The sequence below is a fragment of the Prunus avium genome, chromosome 3 (genome assembly GCF_965620075.1).
Source record: "Prunus avium chromosome 3, drPruAviu1.hap1.1, whole genome shotgun sequence".
NCBI classification, from domain to species: Eukaryota; Viridiplantae; Streptophyta; class Magnoliopsida; order Rosales; family Rosaceae; genus Prunus; species Prunus avium.
In genome coordinates this window covers 34876825-34901712 of record NC_142286.1, presented here as the reverse complement: position 1 = coordinate 34901712, position 24888 = coordinate 34876825, and the positions used below count along the sequence as shown (strand labels likewise).

Genomic DNA, 24888 nt, shown 5'->3' with positions numbered 1-24888 from the left:
AACTATCACTGCTTACTTCATCAGACCCATGGTTGCTCATCTTTGAACAGTTACTAGAATTCTGAATACCAACCGATGAACAGTTCTGGGTATGATCAGGAAACCCATCATGGGAGCAGATGGGAAGTTTCTTGTCACCATCACATGGGAGATCAGACTTCTTAGCTAACTTCCCTTTCTTCTTATTCCATTTCTTCTCGTAAATCTTTCCATCTGGATTATCCATACATAAAGATATAGGATTGGGTTCAAAATTAACCCCTTTTTGGTTTATCACCTTTCCGTTCATGTTCTTTAGTCGAATCTAATCACACACCAAGAGGGCACACAAAAGAACAAGAAGGGTTCATTCCATCCTCAAGAAACTTGCACATAGCAATTCAATCTCAACCAAAGAAACCCTAAGATACCCAATTTATATGTGGTCTCTTTTGCAAGGAAAAATCCAATTGTTTTCAGTAAAATTCATAGAAATCAAAATAGTTGCAGAGAGTGTACCTGAGAGAGAAAGCGGAAGGCACGTAATTAGAAAGAATTTGAAAAGCAAAAATTAGTTGGGTTCTTTCTTGGGGTTTAACGGTTGATTAAGGTTTTAAGCACCGGTTCTCTTATGGTCTGATGGGGGTGCACCACTGTTCATGAGTTTGGCTTTGTATGTTTGCCATCTGTTTGCTACGCTGTCGTTTTTGCTCTATCCATTTTATGTAGATGAATAAAAAATGATGGCACAATCTGGCAATTCTTTTATCAAAGTCCATAATTTTTCTCTAATCTCTTCCAAGAAGAGCAACCTTCAAATATGTAAACTCACCAAATACGAGCATATCTCAAGACAGACTAACAAACTCTTATTTTGATTACATTTGAGTCTAGCCGTTAAATCGTGTATTTGTGTGGTTCAATTGAAACACACTCGACAATAGTTCAATTATAGTTTTCGGTCCAATTTTCATTTGTGCAAATGAAGGTTTTCAAATTAGAAACAGCAATTTTATCTCCAAAGACTTTGTTCTGAAGCAAGGCTCTTGGAATATATATAAACAATAATACAATTACCATACCAAATCAAAAGAAGCTATATAAAAATATATAATACATATGACAATTACTTAGAAGGCTCAAACCAAATGACCAAATGGAAAAGGCACATCAAGTGTTTATTTGATGCTCTTCTTCAGATCTCTTGGACATGGTTGAAGATGTGGTGCTCTTGGTCTGAGAGGAAGCTGTTGAAGTGCTATTGCTCCTTCGATGTGAACTCTGGCTTGAGGATGACTCAGTGAAGAAGATTATGTGTTCCTGGTCGTCTCCAAGGACTTGGAGAGATCTTGGTATTGGTGGCAGGTTGACATCTGAAACTCCCTCAAGGATTTGCACCACCTGGCCCATTGATGGCCTATGAGCCTCATCATCTTGAACACACCAGCAAGCAACTCTACAAATCCTTGTGAGCTCTTGTACATCAGCATTTCCATCTAGCCTGGGGTCTAATAGGCTCAGCACATCAGTTTCTGCAGTCCTTATCTGGCTAGCAGCCCAACTTGGGAAGAATCTAACTTTGCCATCTTCAGATTGCTCAGAGTTTCGTCGTCCCGACACGAATTCAAACAGCATCATTCCATAGCTGTAAACATCAGCTTTCACTGTTATTGCTACTCCTGAAATCCACTCTGGTGCAAGATAGCCTCTTGTCCCTCTCATGGTTGTCAGGACCCTGCTGAACTCTCTTCCAACAAGCTTTGCAAGGCCAAAGTCTGCCACTTTTGGACCAAGTTCAGTATCTAAAAGAATGTTTTCTGGCTTTATGTCACAATGTATGATGCAATCTCTGCATTTCTCATGAAGATAAGCCAACCCTCTTGCTGTCCCCAGAGCAATTTGGTACCTTGTTTTCCAATCCAAAACATTTGGACGTGTATCATGGAAAAGGTGAGAATCCAATGATCCATTCGCCATGTAATCATAGACCAACATCCTTTTTGTACCTTCAGAGCAGAACCCGCGAAGCCGGACAAGATTGACATGTGAAATTGTCCCTATTGTGCTCACTTCAGTTCTGAATTGCTTCTCTCCTTGGCTGACACTTTCAAGCTTCTTTACTGCTATGGCAGATGAATCAGGCAGGGTCCCTTTGAAAACAGAACCAAAGCCTCCTCCCCCCAATTTTTCTGAGAAGTTCTTTGTTGCATCTTGCAGATCTCTGTACCCAAAGGCCACCAATGAACCCTCTACTGCTTTTCCCGTTCCAGTCACTCTCTTCCTTTGTCTCAAGATTACAACCACAATAAGGCCTAAGAGAATTGCTATTCCAGCAGCTGAGCCTGCCACAACACCAATAATCAATCCCTTATTGCTTTTAGGACTCTTAAACTCTGAAGCTGCTAGTCTGAGGTACAAAGTTATTCCCTGACTATCACTTGATGTGAGTTGTTGCAGATTGAAGAGGTCTCCGATCCAAATTGAACATCCACTGCTATTATAAACATAAGCAGTGCAAGAGCAATCATTTAAGCAGGCTGATTCACATCCAGCAATAGTCTCAACGTTCACAGACTGCTTATTTTCAGGCAATGACATCCCAGCCATTTTCAGAAACTGGTCTTGCTTCCCGTCAGCACTAGTAGCATTCTCACAATGCAGAGGGGTTTTTCTTTTACACCCACCAGAATAAGCCTGCAAATTCCAATCCCTCTGCAACTTTGGCTCAAAACCTGTCAAACAATTACAGGAGACCGTGCTTACCTCGTTGCAACTGCCGAATGCCCCGCATAAATCATAAACATCACATCGCTTTCCTGGTTTGCTCCAAAAAAAATTCCACTTGCCGGAATTCTCCAACCATGAGAGTTGCTGAATCTGCCCTGAGGTATGCACCACGAATCGAGATATTGTCTGAGGATTATAAATATAATAGGTGAAATAACTTTCGTTTTTGCTTTTAACAAAGCTGAAATTGTAGATATAGTTACGATTCATCTCAGGAACCCCGCTGAAAATACGTGAGTTTGCATCCCATGCTCCACTGCTCCAATACTGTCTAGACCTATTCCAAAGTAAGCGATATGCATTACTTCCATTGGGGTCAAGCTCAAGAGTGAAAAGACCTGGTGCAGGATCCTCTGAACTCTTCCATGAAGTGGTGACAGTGTTGAATCCAATTCTAGCTCCTGGTAGCCATGTATGAGCTGGATGATCAAACTTTGCCACAAAGGCTCTGATGTATTAGCATTAGACCCAGCAGTTCTTAAGACAAGGTTTCCACTATCTAAAAGAACTGCTTGTGCAGAATCTGAGGTGGTGGTGGAGGCTAAATTTGTGGACCAAATTGGAGTGTTGGACTCATTAAAGAGAACTAAATTACCATCTGAGATCTTCAAGACTGAAGAAAATCTATCAGAAACGGGTGTTTCCCTATTTGCCACCCAAACTATGGTCTGCAAAGATACCACTTGTATAGAGTACCAGATGCCTATGTAGTAGTTTGAAGAATTACCTGGTTTGAAGAAACCCAGCTCAAAAACGTTTCCTGCAGAGACAATGGTGTGATCACCAGAGAGAGATTGGTTAGCAGCGATGGTGTCAGCTGCAAGGCAAACATGGGTTTTGAGATGTAGGCATAAGCAAAGCAAAAGCACCAAACTTCGTTTGGTTTTGACATGCATGGCTGCGCAAAACCAATTTGCATTCAAGTTCTAGATACTGTATTGCACCAAGAACTTAAACTTTAAAGAAAGGAGAGAGAGAGAGAGAGAGAGAGAGAGAGAGAGAGAGAGAGAGAGAGAGAGAGAGAGAGAGAGGAGTGAGTGGACTAGAATTTTCTATTCTACCCCATGGTTTGGCCATTTAGTGGAGATTGGACTTGGGCAAAGTCATCATGGTGCCATTTGTGGCAAAAACTCAAAGATAAACTCTTCTGTCTGCACGTAAAATTTTGTCGCCTTTGGAGAAACTCAGGTCATGCATGTATGAACAGAGTTTGATGCCATTTTTAGCTTTGTCAGCCGTAATGGACAATCAATCTGCGTTTCAATTGTTTCATTATTATGTTAATATAGGAATGAGCCTTACTTACGTTTGAAACTTGGACCCATTGGCTAGATTTTCCTTTTGTTTTGCCGTGTTGAAAAGGCTACACAAATCGCTATCTTTGCTAGATTTGTGCTTTGTTGCTCTTTTTCTTTTCTTTTTTTCTCTTTTTTTGGTAGTGGTTGTAATAACTTGTATCCTTTCTTCCAGGGCAGAGGCAAATATTTTTCCATCCAATGTAACTTGTGGCTGGCGGTTCATCAGATAGAAAGTCATCACTGGTTGGGTTCATACGGAAGCAATCTTAGCCGTTTATTTCATTTGTTTTTTTTGTGATATTGTTGAAACCAACCTTAGTACTTGAAGGGAAAAGTGACAGGCCCTGCCCGAATTCCTCGGAACTTAGGACGAATCCTGTGGAAATTTCCGACATCACACCGATGCCGGGCCCACTTACTGAAGAACAAGACTTTCTGCCGAAATTTCGACAAAGCCTCCCCTAAAAAATGGACATTTCCCAAATTTTTCAATATGTTAAAAAACACAATTAAAATCATCCCAACAACAACATACACAAGATAATAACATGCAATTTACGTAATAGGCCTCCGGCCTTCCAATAAATTCAAAATAGAAACACATACACTAATTAATAAAACTCATTCAAGTGATAATTGAGGAATAAACAAGCATTTAATCTCGCTCAAGTTTAAATCGAGCTTCAGGCGTACCAACATATTCAAAACTGAACCCAACAATAATAATAAATAGGACTCAAATCCAATAACCACATCAAAATCTATTCACATACTCAGAATTGATCAAACCTTTTAAACATAGTATATTTCGCGGCTGCACCTAGGTTACCTACGAACCCTTGGGTAAGGGATCAAGCCACACGTAGTTTTTATCTCGACAAATCACGATTTCAGATGATATACGATTATTTAAAGCAGAACCAACGATAAATTTCAAATTCATCTACAACTTCAAATCCGACAAGACACATACTGAACGCATTATCAATTCCTCCCCTTATGTCAGTTCAACCCCACCACCATACCCTATCCAAAGCGTATGTTGCCGAACAACACTTTCCAATCTACGACTTAAACATTCATACATGTACAGAGTACTTACGAAGCACAATCTCACGAATCTCAATCCAGAAACGAATCCACATATACATATATGTAATATGTATGCCTATAAATGAATATATATATATATATATATATATATATATATATATATATATATATACATATAAATACACCCACCTCTCACCATCATCATGTACCAGGGGACAACAATCCAATCCGGGGATTGTTTAACTAGATCACATGGAGGAATCCTCAACAACCATGTGGCCAGGGAATGAGCCGTCCAACCGGGGGACTAACTCTCAGCCAGCACGTACAGTCGAATCCTCAAGACTCATACGCATGTGACAAGTCCTACGCACGGAGACTACCCAGTCAAGGGTCTACGGTAACACCCCGTCAAGGGTGCCCGGGTTCCGACATATCCACGTATCCATATCCATGTATCCATGTATCCATGTATCCATATCCACTGTTTCCAAGCATCAGTATCCAAGGGGAGGTACATATGATGATGCACATCATGTACTAGGGAAAACAATCCAACTGGGGATCGTTCCCCTAGCCCACATGATGCATCCTTGAGTTGTGGGTAGTGTAATGTATTCCGATTCAATAGCTTAAAGTTTGCATTTTACGATAACCGTCCGATCGTGCGATCGCAAGCGATCCAACCGTCCGATCCGAACCAAACTTGCAAGACGTATTTCCTAAACCTTGTGGAACCCATAGGAATGTTCGGATAGTAAAACGGAGGTCGTGGGCCCCGCGGGGCCGATTGACCAAATTTGGAAAGTTTGACCCTTGGTTGACCATGAGTCTTCCGAGGTAGTTTCACATTTCGAAAAGTATTAGGATAACCTTGTAAACGAGTCTCAATTGTAATTTGAGTTTTGTTGACGGTGGGATTTTGAGTTTGTGTTTACTATTCTCCATGTTGTTGCTGACAAGCTTTGTAAAGTTGGGCTTAAGTATAGATCTGGGCTACTGAGTCATGGTATTATTCAGACCGAAAAAACAAGGTCATGGTATTATTGTCTCATGACTTCCCTGTTATAAGATTTGTCAGGGCTATTTAGTAGTGGTTGTTTCTTATTCTTAGGCCTCAGGCCCATAACACCAAAAAACTGCAAACTGTTCCACAACGATAAAAATGTGATTTTGTCAAAATTAATTTCTTACTAATAGATCACTGTCATGAGTTTCAAACCAGAAATGAAGTGTAGTGAAGTCTTTTTTCGGTTCTTTAGTGCATTACTTCCTTACACATCCACATTACCACTTCAAGCGTAAATATTTCCGACCAATCACAATATGCCACGCATAATAACTTTTCTACTTGGAAGTTGTGATATAGTCCTCCCTCAGTCTCAGGTGAGTAACTAGGTTCCAGAATAAATTGACATAAGTGTAGACAGAAAGTGAAAAGCTAGAGAAGTAAATGAATGTCGTTAGCATCAATCCAATTTTGATTACTGTGTGCAAGATGAATAGAATACTATACGAAGAAAAAAAGACAACATATCTTGTCATAAGAGTTGCAAGAACATATTTATTCTAGAAAGGCTTTCGCTGATGTGGCTGCTCGGATTCAAAAAATTCAAATATGAGCTTACAGTCAGGTGACCAATCAAAAGAACCAACAGGCTCCTTGACCGAACCAAAGTTCTCTGTCCCTGCCTGATTAAGGTTTTAAGCACCGGTTCTCTTATGGTGTGATGGGGGTGCACCACTGTTCATGAGTTTGGCTTTGTATGTTTGCCATCTGTTTGCTACGCTGTCGTTTTTGCTCTATCCATTTTATGTAGATGAATAAAAAATGATGGCACAATCTTGCAATTCTTTTATCAAACTTCCTTAATTTTTCTCTAATCTCTTTCAAGAAGAGCAACCTTCAAATATTTAATCTCACCAAATAAGAGCATATCTCAAGAGTGAAAAACTCTCATTTGGATTACATTTTAGTCTAGCCGTTAAATCGTGTATTTATGTGGTTCAATTGAAACACACTCGACAATTATTCAATTATAGTTTTCGGTCCAATTTTCATTTGTGCAAATGAAGGTTTTCAAATAGAAACAGCAGTTTTATCTCCAAAGACTTTGTTCTGAAGCAAGGCTCTTGGAATATATATAAACAATAATACAATTACCATACCAAATCAAAAGAAGCTATATAAAAATATATAATACAAATGACAATTACTTAGAAGGCTCAAACCAAATGACCAAATGGAAAAGGCACATCAAGTGTTTATTTGATGCTCTTCTTCAGATCTCTTGGAGATGGTTGAAGATGTGGTGCTCTTGGTCTGAGAGGAAGCTGTTGAAGTGTATTGCTCCTTTGATGTGAACTCTGGCTTGAGGATGACTCAGGGAAGAAGATTATGTGCTCCTGGTCGTCTCCAAAGACTTGGACACATCTTGGTATTGGTGGCACGTTGACATCTGAAACTCCCTCAAGGATTTGCACCACCTGGCCCATTGATGGCCTATGAGCAGAGCCGGTCCATTGATTTTGGAGGCCCTGTGCAAATATGGATGTCGAGGCCCTACGTATACAAGTAGAAAAAAAAAATCCATATAGAAACAAAATTTCCTGACACGGGAAGAACACCTTCAGAAGGAGCTTCCCAGAAATATTTCTTTAGTCCCTCTTCCAAATCACAGAGCTGATAAATTGATTTTCCAATTTCAATGGTTGGTGAATTCTCATGTGAATGAGGGAGGGAGAAAAGAACATTGATTTTGGGGAAAGGGCTAAAGCTTGGGTAGGGCTTTATTTTGATGGAGGATGTAGAAAAACTAAAAACCAACACCAGCAAACTCACAGACAAACAAACCAACCACCACAGCAAGCACGCAGATGAAACCCAAAGAAATTCAAGCAAGAAAACACTCACTCACACAGACACGAAAGAGAATAGAAGGAAGAAGACTAAAGCTAAAACTCATAAGCTTCGTACTACGAATTCAAACAACAACAACAACAGCACAAAATGCGAATAGAGGCAACCCCTCTTTGAGAGAGAGAGACCTTTCAGCAGAAACAATAAAAACATTCTAGAGACAAGAGAGCACACTGCCGACAGCATGCCTAATACAAAATTAGCCACAGTAGCATCACTCCTTGAGCCAATAAACAAAACATATCCTACATAAAGCATGGGCATGCTTTTACAAAGTGAATAGAATATTAAATGTGGCTTTGAATTCGGTGGACTTGGTTTAAGTTAACTCTCAACACAGGAGAGTTTAATATGAGAGAGAGAGAGAGAGAGAGAGAGAGAGAGGAGAGATGCACACAACACGGCAGAATCAAGAAGGAACAAATATCTGACAGTTAGGAAATAATAATAATATTTTTGGAATAAAAAATACATAATATATTGCTGGGCTTCTAAAAACATTTGGGGGCCCCTAAATTTTGGGGGCCCTGTGCAGTCGCACAGCCCGCACATGCTATGGGCCGACTCTGCCTATGAGCCTCATCATCTTGAACACACCAGCAAGCAACTCTACAAATCCTTGTGAGCTCTTGTACATCAGCATTTCCATCTAGCCTGGGGTCTAATAGGCTCAGCACATCAGTTTCTGCAGTGCTTATCTGGTTAGCAGCCCAACTTGGGAAGAATCTAACTTCACCATCTTCAGATTGCTCAGAGTTCCGTCTTCCTGACACAAATTCAAACAGCATCATTCCATAGCTGTAAACATCAGCTTTCACTGTTATTGCCACTCCTGAAATCCACTCTGGTGCAAGATAGCCTCTTGTCCCTCTAATGGTTGTCAGGACCCTGCTGAACTCTCTTCCAACAAGCTTTGCAAGGCCAAAGTCTGCCACTTTTGGACCAAGTTCAGTATCTAAAAGAATGTTTTCTGGCTTTATGTCACAATGTATGATGCAATCTCTGCATTTCTCATGAAGATAAGCCAACCCTCTTGCTGTCCCCAGAGCAATTTGGTACCTTGTTTTCCAATCCAAAACATTTGGACGTGTATCATGGAAAAGGTGAGAATCCAATGATCCATTCGCCATGTAATCATAGACCAACATCCTTTCTGTACCTTCAGAGCAGAACCCGCGAAGCCGGACAAGATTGACATGTTGAATTGTCCCTATTGTGCTCACTTCAGTTCTGAATTGCTTCTCTCCTTGGCTGACACTTTCAAGCTTCTTTACTGCTATGACAGATGAATCAGGCAGGGTCCCTTTGAAAACAGAACCAAAGCCTCCTCCCCCCAATTTTTCTGAGAAGTTCTTTGTTGCATCTTGCAGATCTCTGTACCCAAAGGCCACCAATGAACCCTCTACTGCTTTTCCCGTTCCAGTCACTCTCTTCCTTTGTCTCAAGATTACAACCACAATAAGGCCTAAGAGAATTGCTATTCCAGCAGCTGAGCCTGCCACAACACCAATAATCAATCCCTTATTGCTTTTAGGACTCTTAAACTCTGAAGCTGCAAGTCTGAGGTACAAAGTTATTCCCTGACTATCACTTGATGTGAATTCTTGCAGATTGAAGAGGTCTCCGATCCAAATTGAACATCCACTGCTATTATAAGCATAAGCAGTGCAAGAGCAATTATTTAAGCAGATTGATTTACATCCAGCAATAGTCTCAACCTTCACAGACTGCTCATTTTCAGGCAATGACATCCTAGCCATTTTAAACTGGTCTTGCTTCCCGTCAGCGCTAGTAGCATTCTCACAATGCAGAGGGGTTTTTCTTTTACACCCACCAGAATAAGCCTGCAAATACCAATCCCTCTGCAACTTTGGCTCAAAACCTGTCAAACAATTACAGGAGATCGGGCTTACCTCGTTGCAACTGCCGAATGCCCCGCATAAATCATAAACTTCACATTGCTTTCTTGGTTGTTTCCAAAACAAATTCCACTGGCTGGAAATCTCCAACCATGTGAGTTGCTGAATCTGCCCTGAGGTATGCATCACGAATCGAGATATTGTCTTTGGATTATAAAGAGAATAGGTGAAATAACTTTCGTTTTTGTTTGTAACATAGCTGAAATTGTAGATATAGTTAAGCCTCATCTCAGGAACCCCGCTGAAAATACGTGAGTTTGCATCCCATGCTCCACTGCTCCAATACTGTCTAGACCTATTCCAAAATATGAGATATGCATTACTTCCATTGGGGTCAAGCTCAAGAGTGAAAAGACCTGGTGCAGGATCCTCTGAACTCTTCCATGAAGTGAGAATTAAGGTTTGATTGGTGACAGTGTTGAATCCAATTCTAGCTCCTGGTAGCCATGTATGAGCTGGATGATCAAAGCTTTGCCACAAAGGCTCTGATGTATTAGCATTAGACCCAGCAGTTCTTAAGACAAGGTTTCCACTATCTAAAAGAACTGCTTGTGCAGAACCTGAGGTGGTGGTGGAGGCTAAATTTGTGGACCAAATTGGAGTGTTGGACTCATTAAAGATAACTAAATTACCATCTGAGATCCTCAAGACTGAAGAAAATCTATCAGAAACTGGTGTTTCCCTATTTGCCACCCAAACTATGGTCTCCAAAGATACTAGTTGTTTAGAGTACCACATGCCTATGTAGTAGTTTGAAGAATTACCTGGTTTGAAGAAACCCAGCTCAAAAACCTTTCCTGCAGAGACAATAGTTTGATCACCAGAGAGAGATTGGTTTGCATCAATGGTGTCAGCTGCAAGGCAAACATGGGTTTTGAGATGTAGGCATAAGCAAAGCAAAAGCACCAAACTTCGTTTGGTTTTGGCATCCATGGCTGCACAAAACCGATTTGCAGACAAGTTCTAGATACTGTATTGCACCAAGAACATAAGCTTTAAAGAAAGGAGAGAGAGAGAGAGAGAGAGAGAGAGAGAGAGAGAGAGAGTGGACTTGAATTTTCTATTCTACCCCATGGTTTTGGTCATTTGGTGGAGATTGGACTCGGGCAGCTGTGCGGCAAAGTCATCATCGTGCCATTTGTGGCAAAAACTTAAAGATCAACTCTTCTGTCTGCAAGTAAAATTTTGTCACCTTTGGAGAAACTCAGGTCATGCATGTATGAACAGCGCCTTACTTACGTTTGAGCAACTTTGCGTTTCAATTGTTTCATTATTGAAAATTTATATTTGAGAAAATTCAAGAATTCAGCGCCTTACTTACGTTTGAGAAAATTTATATACCTTCTTCTACAATCAACAAGAATTCAGTCATGACCAATTCTACTATCTACCCACCAACAGATAAACAAAAAGTTTGAAACTTGGACCCATTGGCTAGATTTTCCTTTTGTTTTGCCGTGTTGAAAAGGCTACACAAATCACTTTCTTTGCTAGATTTGTGCTTTATTGCTGTAATAACTTGTATCCTTCGTCCAGGGCAGAGGCAAATATTTTTCCAACCAATGTAGCTTGTGGCTGGCGGTTCATCAGATAGAAAATCTTCACTGGTTGGGTTCATACGGAAGCAATCTCAGCCGTTCATTTCATCTGTTTCTTTCTGATAAATGTTGAAACCAACCTTAGTACTTGAAGGGAAAAGTCCAATAATAAAGACTCATTCATCGCAGCCCTGCTTGTTGCTAGGTTCTATCTTGACCTCTGGTCAAGCTTTTTTAGCTAGTTGGCAGAAATATAGTGGCAGAAAAATAAATATAAGGAGAGCGCAAATTGTGCTACCCCACTACTAACTTAACTTGTGCATTATTGCAGGAGCATGGGATGTTTAATTAATAGTCTTTGATGGGTCTTTGGGGGCCTCAATGTCTCTTACAATTTGTATATATGAATGATCAGTTTGGGATATTTATTAACAAACATGCAGCATAAATATAAGGGGAGTGCTAGCAAATCACCCAATTGTTGTTTGGCAAAGTTTTTGTTTTTGTTTATTTGTTCGCTCTTGTGCGCAGGTAGATCATTGAAAATCATATTTTCTCCAGATCTGTTACGGATGCGGTGGTGGGTGTGGCCACGACGACGCTTCATCAGGTGGTGGTGGTAGGGTTCGTCTAGGCTTATGGGTTGTTTTCGGGTTTTGCTTATGCTAGGTTTGTGGGCTTTGTTTGAGCTTATGGTTAATTGTGGTGATGTGGGCTTGTAATTTTAATGTGGCTTTTGTCCGCGTTAGTTGTGTTTTTAGCATGTTAGTTTGTTGCCCTCTTGGGATTGGCATTTTAGATGTTTTGTTGACGTATTTAATTGTACCGTTGAAGTTTATCTAATGAAGTTTCTATTTGATCAAAAAAATAAAAAATAAAAACACTCTCTAGCCTTCTCTTTTAGACTTTCTTCATTTTCCTAATGACATGTGTCACTTTACTTACACTTAAAACAATGTCATTAATACCAACAGGAGTTGGTCCAAGTGGAAGGGGCTTGGATCCTTTAAACAAGAGGTCTTGGGTTCGATCCCAGGCGCTTGCGAATAGAGCAGACTTTGTTGGGAGAGGTCCCCGCTTTGCGCCCGACAGTACCTCGAGGGTTAGTCCCCGCAATCGCGCGGGGGATACCTTGGTTTTCACCAAAAAAAACAATGTCATTAATACTTGAGACAAACTAGCTTTTGTTTTCCTAATCTACCCTTACTAAATGTATTGACTTTTATGTTTATTTCAATTAATCCATTTTTTTTTACAACTTTCTTATCATCTTGTTAAAAATTAAATAAGAAAAAAAAAAGGTCAGATTTTTTATTTAAAAAAAATCAACAGGAAACAACCTAAAAGTTAGTTCCATATGGCGGAAATGGATGAGATGGTAAAAACAATTCTTGGAACACTTACATCATTTCAGTGAATTCAACATCAACATGCATCCAAGACCCAGGCATTTTCATACATGTTTGTTTCCACGTGAATTTGCATTTTTCACCACACGTGTGATTCTTCATCAATATATGATATATCACTTTTAAATTAATTTTTTTTAACAGCGTAATAAGAAAATTGTACATAAAAATTAAAGGATAAATTGAAGGAAACATGAAAGTCAATATTTAAGGGCCCTATATTTAATAAGGGTAAGCTTGGAAAACAAAAGTTAGCTTGTCTCAAGTATTAATGACATTATTTTAAGTGTAAAGAAAATGACACATGTCATTATGAAAGGGGAAAATGTCCAAAAGAGAAGGTTAGAGAGAAAGTTGCTACCATTCCCCCTAAATATAAATCAACCATAATGCTGATGATGTGACAAATCATATAAATTTTCATGTTACCTTTTGAGAATTTAATTTATTTTGTTGTTGTAAAAGTTTGGAAGGGGGAATGGAAGGTGTCATTGGGCCGTTGGCATCTTCTCAAAAAATTAGCAAACATAAAATTTGAGATGATATGTGGTGCCAGGGCTTCTTTGTTAGAAGATTTGCCAGAGCTATTTAGAAGAAGTTGTTTCTTATTATTGGGCCACAGGCCCCATAAAACCAAAAAACTGCAAACTCTTCCACAACAATAAAAATGGGATTTTGTCAAAATTAATTTCTTACCAATCGATTGTCATGAGTTTCAAACCAGAAATGAAGTGTAGTGATGTCTTTTTGTACGCTTCTGATTTTTCCTTCCCAGAAATTACCTTCAAATCCAATAACGACATAAGGTTTCTGAATCACATACCACGCCACGCGTATGAATTAATTAATCCAAAACAGACAGACATGTCATTGTCAGCTCCTCCCGGCAATTCACAGATAATAGGAACATAAACATTATCTCTCCACTGACTATGGGCATGACGCCAATCAAACATCCATGCCACTCACTGAGTCATCATCCTCCATTATAAATCAATACTTGCAAGGATGTTTACATCTTCATGACCATTGTTGATTTTTATTTTTATTTTATTTTTTTTGTGTGGATATTTAGATTCATCAAAATAGTATAGCATAGCATCCCACCAAGTATCCAAATTAGTACCAAAAACCGACAATGAACCCACCACCGTCCGTACACATCCAACCTTCCTCCCCGCGCTTCCCGCTGACCAGCGCCGCCCCAACAGCCTCCGGCGGGGACCAGCGGAAGGTCGCGATCGCTGTCGATTTAAGCGAGGAGAGCGCCTTCGCCGTCCAATGGGCTGTACAGAACTACCTCCGGCCCGGGGACTCCGTCGTCCTCCTCCACGTGCGCCCCACGACCGTCCTGTACGGCGCCGATTGGGGCTCTGTCGACCCCAACCTCCCCAACGACGCCGTTTCCTCCTCCGAGTCCCGGCAGAAGCTGGAAGACGACTTCGACGCCTTCACCACAACCAAAGCGGCCGACCTGGCACAGCCGCTGGTGGAGGCTCAAATTCCGTTCAAAATCCACATAGTTAAGGACCACGACATGAAGGAGCGGCTGTGCTTGGAAGTCGAGAGGCTTCAGCTCGGCGTCGTCGTTATGGGTAGCCGCGGCTTCGGCGCCGCCAAGCGAGCCGCCAAGGTGGGCCGGCTCGGCAGCGTCACCGATTACTGCGTCCACCACTGTGTTTGCCCAGTTGTGGTGGTGAGGTTTCCGGATGACTCGGACGGGTCCGAACCCAATGGCCCTAACCCGGTCGAGCTCCACCCGGTGCCTGAGGAGGACCAGGAGGAGCTCAGTGACGCCGATTCGGGTGAAGATGACCCTCAAGGTTTGACTGGCTATATATCATCAAATATTTATGATTTACTTGACTGAAAATTGACCTAGTCTGGATATTTTTTTTTGTTCTTTTATGTTGCAGAAATTGCTTGAGAAGGCAACAGGCAGAGTCGGCCCATAGCATGTGCGGGCTGTGCGACTGCACAGGGCCCCCAAAATTTAGGGGCCCCCAAATGTTTTTAGAAGCCCAGCAATATATTATGTATTTTTTATTCCAAAAATATTATTATTATTTCCTAACTGTCAGATATTTGTTCCTTCTTGATTCTGCCGTGTTGTGTGCATCTCTCCTCTCTCTCTCTCTCTCTCTCTCTCATATTAAACTCTCCTGTGTTGAGAGTTAACTTAAACCAAGTCCACCGAATTCAAAGCCACATTTAATATTCTATTCACTTTGTAAAAGCATGCCCATGCTTTATGTAGGATATGTTTTGTTTATTGGCTCAAGGAGTGATGCTACTGTGGCTAATTTTGTATTAGGCATGCTGTCGGCAGTGTGCTCTCTTGTCTCTAGAATGTTTTTATTGTTTCTGCTGAAAGGTCTCTCTCTCTCAAAGAGGGGTTGCCTCTATTCGCATTTTGTGCTGTTGTTGTTGTTGTTTGAATTCGTAGTACGAAGCTTATGAGTTTTAGCTTTAGTCTTCTTCCTTCTATTCTCTTTCGTGTCTGTGTGAGTGAGTGTTTTCTTGCTTGAATTTCTTTGGGTTTCATCTGCGTGCTTGCTGTGGTGGTTGGTTTGTTTGTCTGTGAGTTTGCTGGTGTTGGTTTTTAGTTTTTCTACATCCTCCATCAAAATAAAGCCCTACCCAAGCTTTAGCCCTTTCCCCAAAATCAATGTTCTTTTCTCCCTCCCTCATTCACATGAGAATTCACCAACCATTGAAATTGGAAAATCAATTTATCAGCTCTGTGATTTGGAAGAGGGACTAAAGAAATATTTCTGGGAAGCTCCTTCTGAAGGTGTTCTTCCCGTGTCAGGAAATTTTGTTTCTATATGGATTTTTTTTTTCTACTTGTATACGTAGGGCCTCGACATCCATATTTGCACAGGGCCTCCAAAATCAATGGACCGGCTCTGGCAACAGGGCTGCATGGGTTAAAGGTTGAAGGGTTTTGCATGGGTTAAATCTTATTGTAATTATGGAAGGTGTAAATTGTTCTTTACTTTGCTGCCTCTGTTCTCATTGTAAACTGTAAATTGTGTGCAAAATCACTCTCTTTTGATATTTATTTCATGCATCGTTCATTGATCTTGTTCAAAATAAGCAGGATGGAACAATTTCCAACACAACCAACATCTTTGAACAAAAGAAATTCAACCATTTAACAAACTAATAGGGTGTTCAGAAAGAGCAGAAAAATGAAGTATCACAAAGTTAATACATAATGCAAACATAGAAATCCAAACACAAACCAAAACCCAACAAAATGTTTGAACCACTACAAAGCATGAAAATAAAACCTCACATAGCTGCCATAGTTCCCTCGCTCCGACTCCTGCGCATGGAGAGGTCCTGTTTGAGGTTCATAAGTTTGCTGCCCAAATCAAAGTGGTGATGTCGACTATGTGTTGATGCTTTAGTTCCACTGGGAGGGAGTTGCCCATGACGAGCCCTGGACTTCTTCAGTGGCACTACAGATTGATTTCCATGGCCGTGAGTTGATGAAGTTGATGGCCTGTGAGAAGATATACCGTGGCTAGCCTTCCTTGGAGCCTTGTGATCTGGTCTAAGGCCACGATCAAACTGGTGGTTACTAATGCCTAACCGCACGGACCGATCTGCAGCATCCTTCAGAGTGCTGGTCTTGATCTGCTGCCGGTTGTAGTAAGCCATGTGGGGAAGAAGTCCTTGCAGATACTTCTTCAATTGGTCGTCTCCAACATTCTTCTGAGCTGGGTTTCCTTCCAAGCTGATGGCTTGCAAGGAGTTGTAGTTAGCTGCAAGCTGACCTAGGCACTTTGCTGTCGAGATTTTGTTAAAACGCAGATCCAGAACGGTCAGTTTTAAGAGGCGATGAAGACCCTCCACCTCACTGATTTTGTTTCCAGCCAAGTACAACTCCTTGAGAGAGGAACAAGAAGCTAGGCCTTCGAAAACGGAAAAAAATTAAGTTATGACATGAACTATTCAGGGGTAATAAACAAGAAAGCCAACAACTTTTTGAGAATTATATAATTCAACGTAAGCACCTACCATGTCCAATTCTCAAAATCCTGTTGTAGCTCAGGTCCAGGACACGAAGTCTTGTGAGTTCACGCAAACCTTCAATGGTAGAGATATTGTTTTTTGACAGATTCAACATATGAAGTCCTCTAGGAAGAGCACCAGCAGTTATCCTCACTGCAGCGAGTATGCAAACATAATGAGCACAAAAGCATACCGAAAGAACAATGATAAATATTCGAATCGAACAGATGAGTGAAGAGAGGCGAACCTATGGAATTTCCAGATAAATTGACCACCTTCAGATTTACAAAAGCACTAAGAAATGGGATCACTACTAATCCATGATTTGCCAGGTGAGCTGTGGTGGCAGCTGCACTCAAAGAAGATATATATCTTTTAGCAGCTTCCATGCCAGGTGTGACCTTAGCATCCGTCTTAGCAGCAACCAAACCATTTGAGTCATTGGAGTCTCTCTTCACCTGATCATTAGATTGGGGCAATTCATTTGTTTCTTCCAACGGGCTGCTATGCTGAAGATTATTAACCCATTCCTCAATGCGCTTAACCCTAAAATCCTTGCTTGGCAATTCATTCCAACTTTGAACTGAGGATTCTCCTTGGAGGTTTTTCTCCGTGCGTACCTCATCTGTAGCCGGCACTATCCAGTCCTTTGCATAACCAGAGTAGTTGCAGGAATCATAACCATCATCAATGGAGTTTTCAAAATTACGGTTCTCAGATTTACCCCCGATATCATCATCCTTTCCTTGAATTACCTGAATTTCAGCCTCATGAACTGAAATCCCTTTCCGTTGTATGCCTAAGACATGTAGGTCCTCAGAAGATCTTGAATGCACTGGTAAACAGTTAATAGGAGAATGCCCCTCGGTAGTCGGAGAACAAGCACTGATGTTTGCAAAAGAATGTGATTTAACAAGCCCTTGTGGTGCACGGGGTGTATGGTCACCAGAGTCAATACCAAACTCTCCAGATGGTGGAGTATCAGAATTTTCAGGGCCTTCCTTTTCTGTATGTAATGGTTCTCCGATTGAGAAAATTGATTCATTATTGACAATTCCAGAACTTACCTGACAATAGTCTGATGTAGGACTTGTCTGACATTGTTCAGGTGGGCTTTCTCCTCTGTCCCTACTTCCATCTGGTACCACCAATCCGTTGTGATCCTGAGAACCATCACAAGAAATTCCTTGATCAGTCTCATCCTCGGCGTCATTGTTAGCAGAAGCCCTCCCCTTCAGGTATAATGCACTTCCTAGTGACCTACTCTTTATAATGCGCCCTGTCTGAGTAACCTTGAGGTCACTTTCTTTAATGAAGCTGCTTTCCATATCACCTGATTTCCAATCAGCTTCAAGAGAAGATACATGCTTTAAACTGCTATTAACTTGAGAAATTCCTTCTGTCTGTGATGGGTTTAAGCTTGTTTTGCCAGATGAATTCTTCAAAGCTTGATTTTGAGAACAAACTTGTAATGTTTTATGCATTGCTTCAACAGAAGGTTGAAGAGTTTTCTGTTTGAAAAACAAGACTTGGAATCAAAATAAGCCGTGAATCATCAAACTAATCATAATAAATCACAAGTGTCGACAACCAAACGTGATGATTGTTCCACTTACCTTAGGTTTGGGGCAATGGACGTGAGCTTGGAAACATGAAAACCTAACCATTACTGGCAAACTACCAGGGCTACATCAACACATGAACTACTTTCGATCGCACCGAAAACTATCAACGGCAAACTATTGTGCTCATTATTGTCTGGAAGCTCGAATGAACGTGATCTTGTTATGTACACTGAAGAACTACCATCAAGCTTCCAAAAGTTTAACCCTGGATGGCCTTAGCCATAATCAAGCGACAAACCCACTGAAACACGGCACAATCTCCAGATGTGTGATGATCTTGATCTCCTTAAAACACAAAGCAAAATCACTCTCTCATTATTACCCCACACCCTTTTAGAGGTGCGAGAAGAAATTAATTTTGCTGCAGCGGCCAGACTGAAAGAAATTATCTGTCAATTGGGGAACCCCAACCAGAACATACACAAGAGCTGCTGGCCTGAGAAACAGAAGGAAAAACCAAAAAGTGACTTCAAAGTATATGTAACGCCCAGGGAAACAATACAGGAATATAACATAATGGGTTATAATTTCAATTTGAGGTACAACACAACATGAACTTGCAAGAATCCATGCCAAAAGATGGAGTGAAATATCATGCTTGCTTCTATACACACTAAATCTCTAATAAAAGTGTAATGTGTTAATCATATAAATTGATCATAAATTCTTTATGTTGTTGTTGCTATATATAAACCAAAAGCAATATATATAAATAAATAAAAAACTATTCGAATGCATGAACAATTAGCTCCTTCAGATGGCTAGATGGGAAAAAGAAAAAAGAAACATACTTGGAAATGCTCAGTATGGATAATTAACATTGAAATTGGTGACAAACTGAAATCAAACACAACCCAATACAGGATAAGTAAAAATAAAAAGAAACAACAACAAGAACATGTGTGTTATAAATAACAATAAAAAATCAGAAACCCAGAAAAGAAAGATGGAGAAAACGAATTGCAGAAACAAAGATCTGACCTTTCCTTAGCCAGATTGTAATAGAGGGCACGCACTGTAAGAGAAAGACCTTGGTTTTCTTCTTCTGCAGCAGAAACTTACAAACTTATTGGAATGCAAATGTTTGTATGTATTAACATATGGTTTTGAATATACGGCGTGAGCTAAAGGCCAAGCCGACTCTTTAACGCTAACCCTAAGCTCGTGGCTGTGATTTATAGGCCCCAATCAACGGCACTGATTTTGTTCTTTTCCTTGTTTTTTCCCAATTTATTTAGGTTTGTTTGGGAGGAAAGAAAATCATGGAAAGAGGAAAGAAGATGTGGAATTGGAAACCGACTGAATTAGATTCTGTATTTTGTTCACATTTGTTTGGTTAATTTGAGGCTGGCGAAGAATTTGTGCTCTGTATTTTTTTGGTTAAATAAATGAGAGAATTTGCGTCCACAAACGCTACGAGCTGTGAGGGCCTGTCTTCATGCACCGTACCCAAAGGCGCTCATTCAGCGGTTCTTCTTTCTTTTCTGTTTGTTTGTTTATTGTTCCTCTTTTTCACCGTTTTTTTTTCTTCTTCTAGGACATAAAAATGGTTATTTATTTATTTATTTTGGTATGTATTTTATATAATCTATAACACCAATCACATAATGACACGATTGACAGAAAAAATTTAAAAGATAATGTGTATTTCTATTTCTTTTCTTCTCTTTTTTAATCTCCCCACCGCAATTGTCATTGCACTGCAGGTGCCTGCTTCTGTTACTTAGGAAATGATTAGATGGAAGGTGATGGTTCCAATTCAATTTTAAAATGATTTGGTTGTTCTCTCATTTTCGGTAATTAATATGGCCTAACTTATGTTTATTGACCTGAAATCTTATAGTTGAGAGCATCAATTCAATTGGAATAGGGGAATTTTAATAACAAACATAGAAATCCAAAGAAATCTCCTTTTCGTAAGGCTATCTTCCTCCTTTCAGAACTGTTTTTATAGAAAACACTTTGCTCATAAGTACTTTTAGAAACACTTTTATTATAAGCACATTGAAATATTGTTAAACATTCAAGTAAGCTTTATAACCCATAAGTATTTTTTAGATTTTCCGCCAAACGCTTTAATTATTGGTTTTTTTCGGTTGTCAAAAACATACTTTTAGCCGTTTCAAAAGCAATATCAAACAAGCTTCAATACGCAGTTGCTTTATAATAGATAGTAAAATAGAAAGACTCTTTTGTTGGGTCAAATGCCCAAAAAATACAATATATCATGGCCCAATAATGAGCCCTGGGCAACTTTGTCTTCGGCCCAATTAGGACCATCCCCATCTTCAACCTGAAGCTCAAGCAACCTAAGCTCAGGCTAGAGAGAAGCTGTTACCTGACGACGCTATGGCTTCAAAGCTGCTTCCCCTGAGAAGGCTGTCGAGGCTTCTCAAACCTCCATCTTCTGTTTCTTCTTCGACTTTCAGGTCGTCTTTGTATCTTCTAGAAGCTTCGAAATGTCTACATCTCTCTGAGAACAGTCACGGACCTCGTTGTTGGATTGATTCTAGAAGCTTCTGTTCTAGCCCCTTGAACCTCAACGATGCTGAAGTCCCCACCGCTATCGATTATAGGTACGTGCCAATTTTTCATCAAACTTTAGCTTCTGTTTGCTTACTAGCAAAAATAAGGAAAGGAAGTTTTGATTTTTTTTAAAAGGCTATTATGTGAGGGTTCCTAACATATTAAGAAGTTGATGTTGCTTCAACTAAGTTTCGTTTGCATTAATTTTATTGAAAGTTGCAAAATTTGTTTACTTAAGTTGTTAATCGATTAGAAATTTTGTAAAGATATTGATTTTTTTGGTGGAAATGGAATTTTAGTTGAAATTGTTGTTTCCTTAGAGGCCTAAAATGAATGTTGCTGATAAATTGATGTGAACACAGTTCTGTACTGCAGGAGGATGAATTTCACAGGCTAGCTGATACTACAATACATGATCTTCAAGAGAAATTTGAGGTAATTCTTTCCTTCCATTCCTTTTTCATGCTGAGTAATTCGAGTTTCGAACACATTATGCATTGGTTTCTTTCCTTTGGTACCTAACACATCATGCACTGTTATTTTGTTATCTTTTCATTGACAATCCTACTTGGACAGGAATATGGAGATAGCGTTCAAGTTGATGGCTTTGACATAGACTATGGGGTGAGAATGGCTGATTGTTGTTTGGAATTGATTAACTAATAAGGAATGTAATTTAACTTTTTGTAACTAATTGTGTTCGCATTTGGCAGAATGAGGTGCTGACCTTAAAACTTGGGGATCTCGGCACCTATGTTTTGAACAAACAAACACCAAATAGACAACTTTGGTTGTCTTCCCCAGTGAGGTATGTTTTCTAGTTGTCACTCTTGTTGGTTTCAGGTTTAAGTGTGTGATTGTGTATTTTATGTAGGATTTTAAAAACCAAGATCTGTTGTTGCATTGTGATCTATGTGTTGGTGTATCAAAATGTTTGTGAATCTTTTGATACCTTGGGTTCATGCCATTGTTTGGATTGCATCAACTAAATGTACAGTTTCTGTATGAGCAGTTTGGTAACCTGGCAAACTCATTGATTGTTTACTATCATTAAAACTGGATATTCTCAACAGGCAACACTAAGTGAGCTTATCTGTCACTGTACCAAGCTTATGCATATATAGAATGAAATGTGTGAATGAACATCTTTTGATCTTCAAATGATGTGCTATTTCATGTTTGGTCTTTGAGTTTACATCGGAATCCATGGCTTCTTCGTATTTCCTTGATAGAGGCATTATTTTTGTGCAATTCGTACACACCTTAGTGTGTGTTTGTGATTGGAAACTAAACATTTAAACTTGTGATTGAATGATAAAATACAGTATTTAAATATGATCTTACAATTTTCTAATAGTCTCTAGGTTTTTAGTTGAAGCGATGCAGGTATGAAATTATGCAGGCTTGAATTATGTGATTCTCATGAATGAAAAATCTCCCACAAGATTTGGGAAAGGAAGCTCAAACTAATTTAGGAAATGTTATCTGAAAAATGACTTTCAGAGCCTTGAATGGCATCCCTTAGATTGCAACCTGTGCCCTTCGTCTGCTACCATATAGGTTGTGTGTATGGCAAATCCCATCCATTTGGGCACAGTTTTATTTGTAATCAATCTCAGAAATCAATATTCATGTGCCAATATTCTGAGGGAAGACTTCTTACCATCATGCATGTGCCCAATCTTCTTCGATGCTTTCATGTATAACATGTTTACAATCTGATGGGCATTGACATTCCTTTTTGACGCTAACTAGACTGCCTGTACCTTTTGAGCCTTGTATTTACTGAAGGGGAATGCTTCACAATCCTGGTCATGTCTTTGATGTAAAATGCCATGTGATGTAAATTAGGTCTCATGTGATGTAAAATGCACTGTGATGTAAATTTGGTCTCTTGTAGTCACCATCTTGACAAGTACCTATACTGATATTGTAAAACCATGATAGGCATTTTTGTGCTCTTTCTCTATCTGGATCTAGCTTACTTATGCTGTTGAGAAATCCACGGCCGGGTTTAATACCCACTATTTTGCACCGTGCTTAACTAAGTTTTTCTTTTATTTTGCTAAAATATATATGTTCTTCATGCAGTGGTCCTTTCAGATTTGACTGGGATCGGAATGCTCAAGCTTGGGTTTATAGAAGGACCAAAGCTCATTTATTGAAACTTCTAGAAAGCGAGATGGAGGAACTGTGTGGCGAACCAATCAGCCTATCATAAACCACCCCAGAAGGTGGCCAATATAGTTTCACTCGGAAATTAATTTCAGTGCTGATAGTTTTTCTTCCAGAAAACATTTTGGAGCCCTCCACAGTAGGATGCTTTCGTTCGTGGTGTTTAGTTGTAATCTATCTTGATTAGTTAGTTAATTAATTTGTCAGAAAATTTGTTTGTTTTAAAAACTTGTTTTTGTGATGGCAATTATTCTGTGAATATGGTATAAGATTACGAGCATTCTAATAAGCCACAGATAAGCAGGCTTAAGGTTAAGGAGAAGGCAAGAACAAGAACTTCATGTCATTGTTTTAAGGCAACAACATTGTAATATTGTTTTTGGTATTAACAAAATTGTAATTTGACTTGTAAGCATAAGTTCTTTTCTGCATAGTTAACTAATAGCATCAAAAGAAAAATACTTCCCTCCATCCGTTGTAAGTAGGAACTCCCACATTCATGCCAATAACAATTTAACATGTGTGCAAAAGTTTGTGTTTTTTATGAATTGCACATGTATCAAACCGTGATTTGCAGGGTATTAAACAAAATAAATAATGGAATTGCAAAATAAAAATAAGCAATGTGAAGTGTCATTTCCAAGTTGCAAAGGATTGATGATAGAATTAAGAACTGATATTTTGTAAGTTGTCCCTTTTGTTTATAGAGAAGGTAGTTTGAAATGAAGCACCTCTTAGTTGACATCAATTCAAGACTAATAAACATTTGATTTCTTTGCACTATTTAAAAGTAATATTATATTATGTTGACATAAAAAATCCCAATTTGGTTTAGGACTGAGATGAGATCAGATGATTCCTCTCAATCTAATACAACAGTTATTTCTTGTTGATATTAACATTTATAAATGTATAAAACGTGAAAATGAGATCAATAATTGAACGAACTAGAGGAGGTTTAGCACCATTAATTAACAAGTTAAGTATTTTAATGCAATACTAGGCTATTATTAGCCTACTAGATTATTATAGCAAAGGGCTTACTTTTCTGTACTTGGTTTTTATCCTCTCAAAATATGCCTTAGCTTTACCAATTGGGTGGCCAGAAATGAAAGTGAAAAATTTAGACGAACCTCCATTGTTGAATGTGGAACAAAATAGCATTTACCCGAAAACCTTGAAAAAACAAACTTTTAGATCTCATCGATTAGGAATTATTACTTCAAATCTAAAAAATAACTTTTACGTTCTTTCCACGTCATTGCACAAAAGAGCGTGAAATTTATAAGAATCATTGAATTCGGAAGACAGCGAGATAGTTACGTTCAGACTTATAAGAATCGTCAACTAACCATTGATAAAAGTGAGTCGCATAATCCATCAAGGATGCACAATCGTCCAAGTGCACGTGAGCTATTATCGATAAACATTGGTAGTTTAATTCCACAGTGGAATTTCTTTATTTACCATTCTCTGACATACAGGAATTAAATGACATCTTACAAAGAATAGGGCGATGGAAAAACAAGCTTCTTTTGTCACCATCATGGTGTCATGTTTCATCAAATCCTGGTCAGTAGAATTCCAAGATGAGTAAAAGACCTGCTCGCAGGTCCTTTCTACGTTTGTGGTTTTT

The 24888-nt window shown here is 39.4% G+C and overlaps 3 protein-coding genes and 2 pseudogenes across 5 annotated transcripts; 2 read left to right on the top strand and 3 right to left on the bottom strand.

Annotated features, from left to right (window-relative positions):
- Positions 1-1078: 1078 nt before the first annotated feature.
- Positions 1079-3795, bottom strand: LOC110770184 (G-type lectin S-receptor-like serine/threonine-protein kinase At2g19130 pseudogene; annotated as a pseudogene).
- Positions 3796-7227: 3432 nt separating this feature from the next.
- LOC148296020 (G-type lectin S-receptor-like serine/threonine-protein kinase At2g19130) lies at positions 7228-11173 on the bottom strand (annotated as a pseudogene). Its single transcript, XR_015834306.1, has 2 exons — positions 8608-11173; positions 7228-7620 (listed from the first exon to the last, which is right to left on the bottom strand). The product of XR_015834306.1 is annotated as a G-type lectin S-receptor-like serine/threonine-protein kinase At2g19130 (transcript).
- A 2638-nt stretch (positions 11174-13811) lies between these two features.
- LOC110770180 (universal stress protein PHOS34-like) lies at positions 13812-16002 on the top strand. Its single transcript, XM_088250305.1, has 3 exons — positions 13812-14726; positions 14820-14841; positions 15823-16002. The coding sequence occupies exons 1-2, from the start codon at positions 14042-14044 to the stop codon at positions 14828-14830; spliced, it is 696 nt and encodes a 231-aa protein (XP_088106431.1). The 5' UTR covers positions 13812-14041; the 3' UTR covers positions 14831-14841; positions 15823-16002.
- Positions 16003-16016: 14 nt separating this feature from the next.
- On the bottom strand, positions 16017-20015 carry LOC110770179 (Outer arm dynein light chain 1 protein). Of its 2 annotated transcripts, XM_021974265.2 has the most exons (6): positions 19533-20015; positions 19343-19388; positions 18543-18987; positions 17174-18437; positions 16933-17079; positions 16017-16826 (listed from the first exon to the last, which is right to left on the bottom strand). In XM_021974265.2, exons 3-6 carry the CDS (start codon positions 18591-18593, stop codon positions 16201-16203), a joined length of 2088 nt encoding a protein of 695 aa, XP_021829957.2. In that variant the 5' UTR covers positions 18594-18987; positions 19343-19388; positions 19533-20015; the 3' UTR covers positions 16017-16200. The 2 variants fall into 2 exon arrangements, with proteins under 2 accessions (XP_021829957.2, XP_021829955.2); XM_021974263.2 differs by lacking the exon at positions 19343-19388.
- Positions 20016-20801: 786 nt separating this feature from the next.
- On the top strand, positions 20802-23683 carry FH (frataxin-like protein). The gene is made up of 5 exons (XM_021974262.2): positions 20802-21127; positions 21440-21512; positions 21654-21701; positions 21791-21885; positions 23169-23683. Exons 1-5 carry the CDS (start codon positions 20901-20903, stop codon positions 23296-23298), a joined length of 573 nt encoding a protein of 190 aa, XP_021829954.1. The 5' UTR covers positions 20802-20900; the 3' UTR covers positions 23299-23683.
- The last annotated feature ends 1205 nt before the right edge of the window (positions 23684-24888 follow it).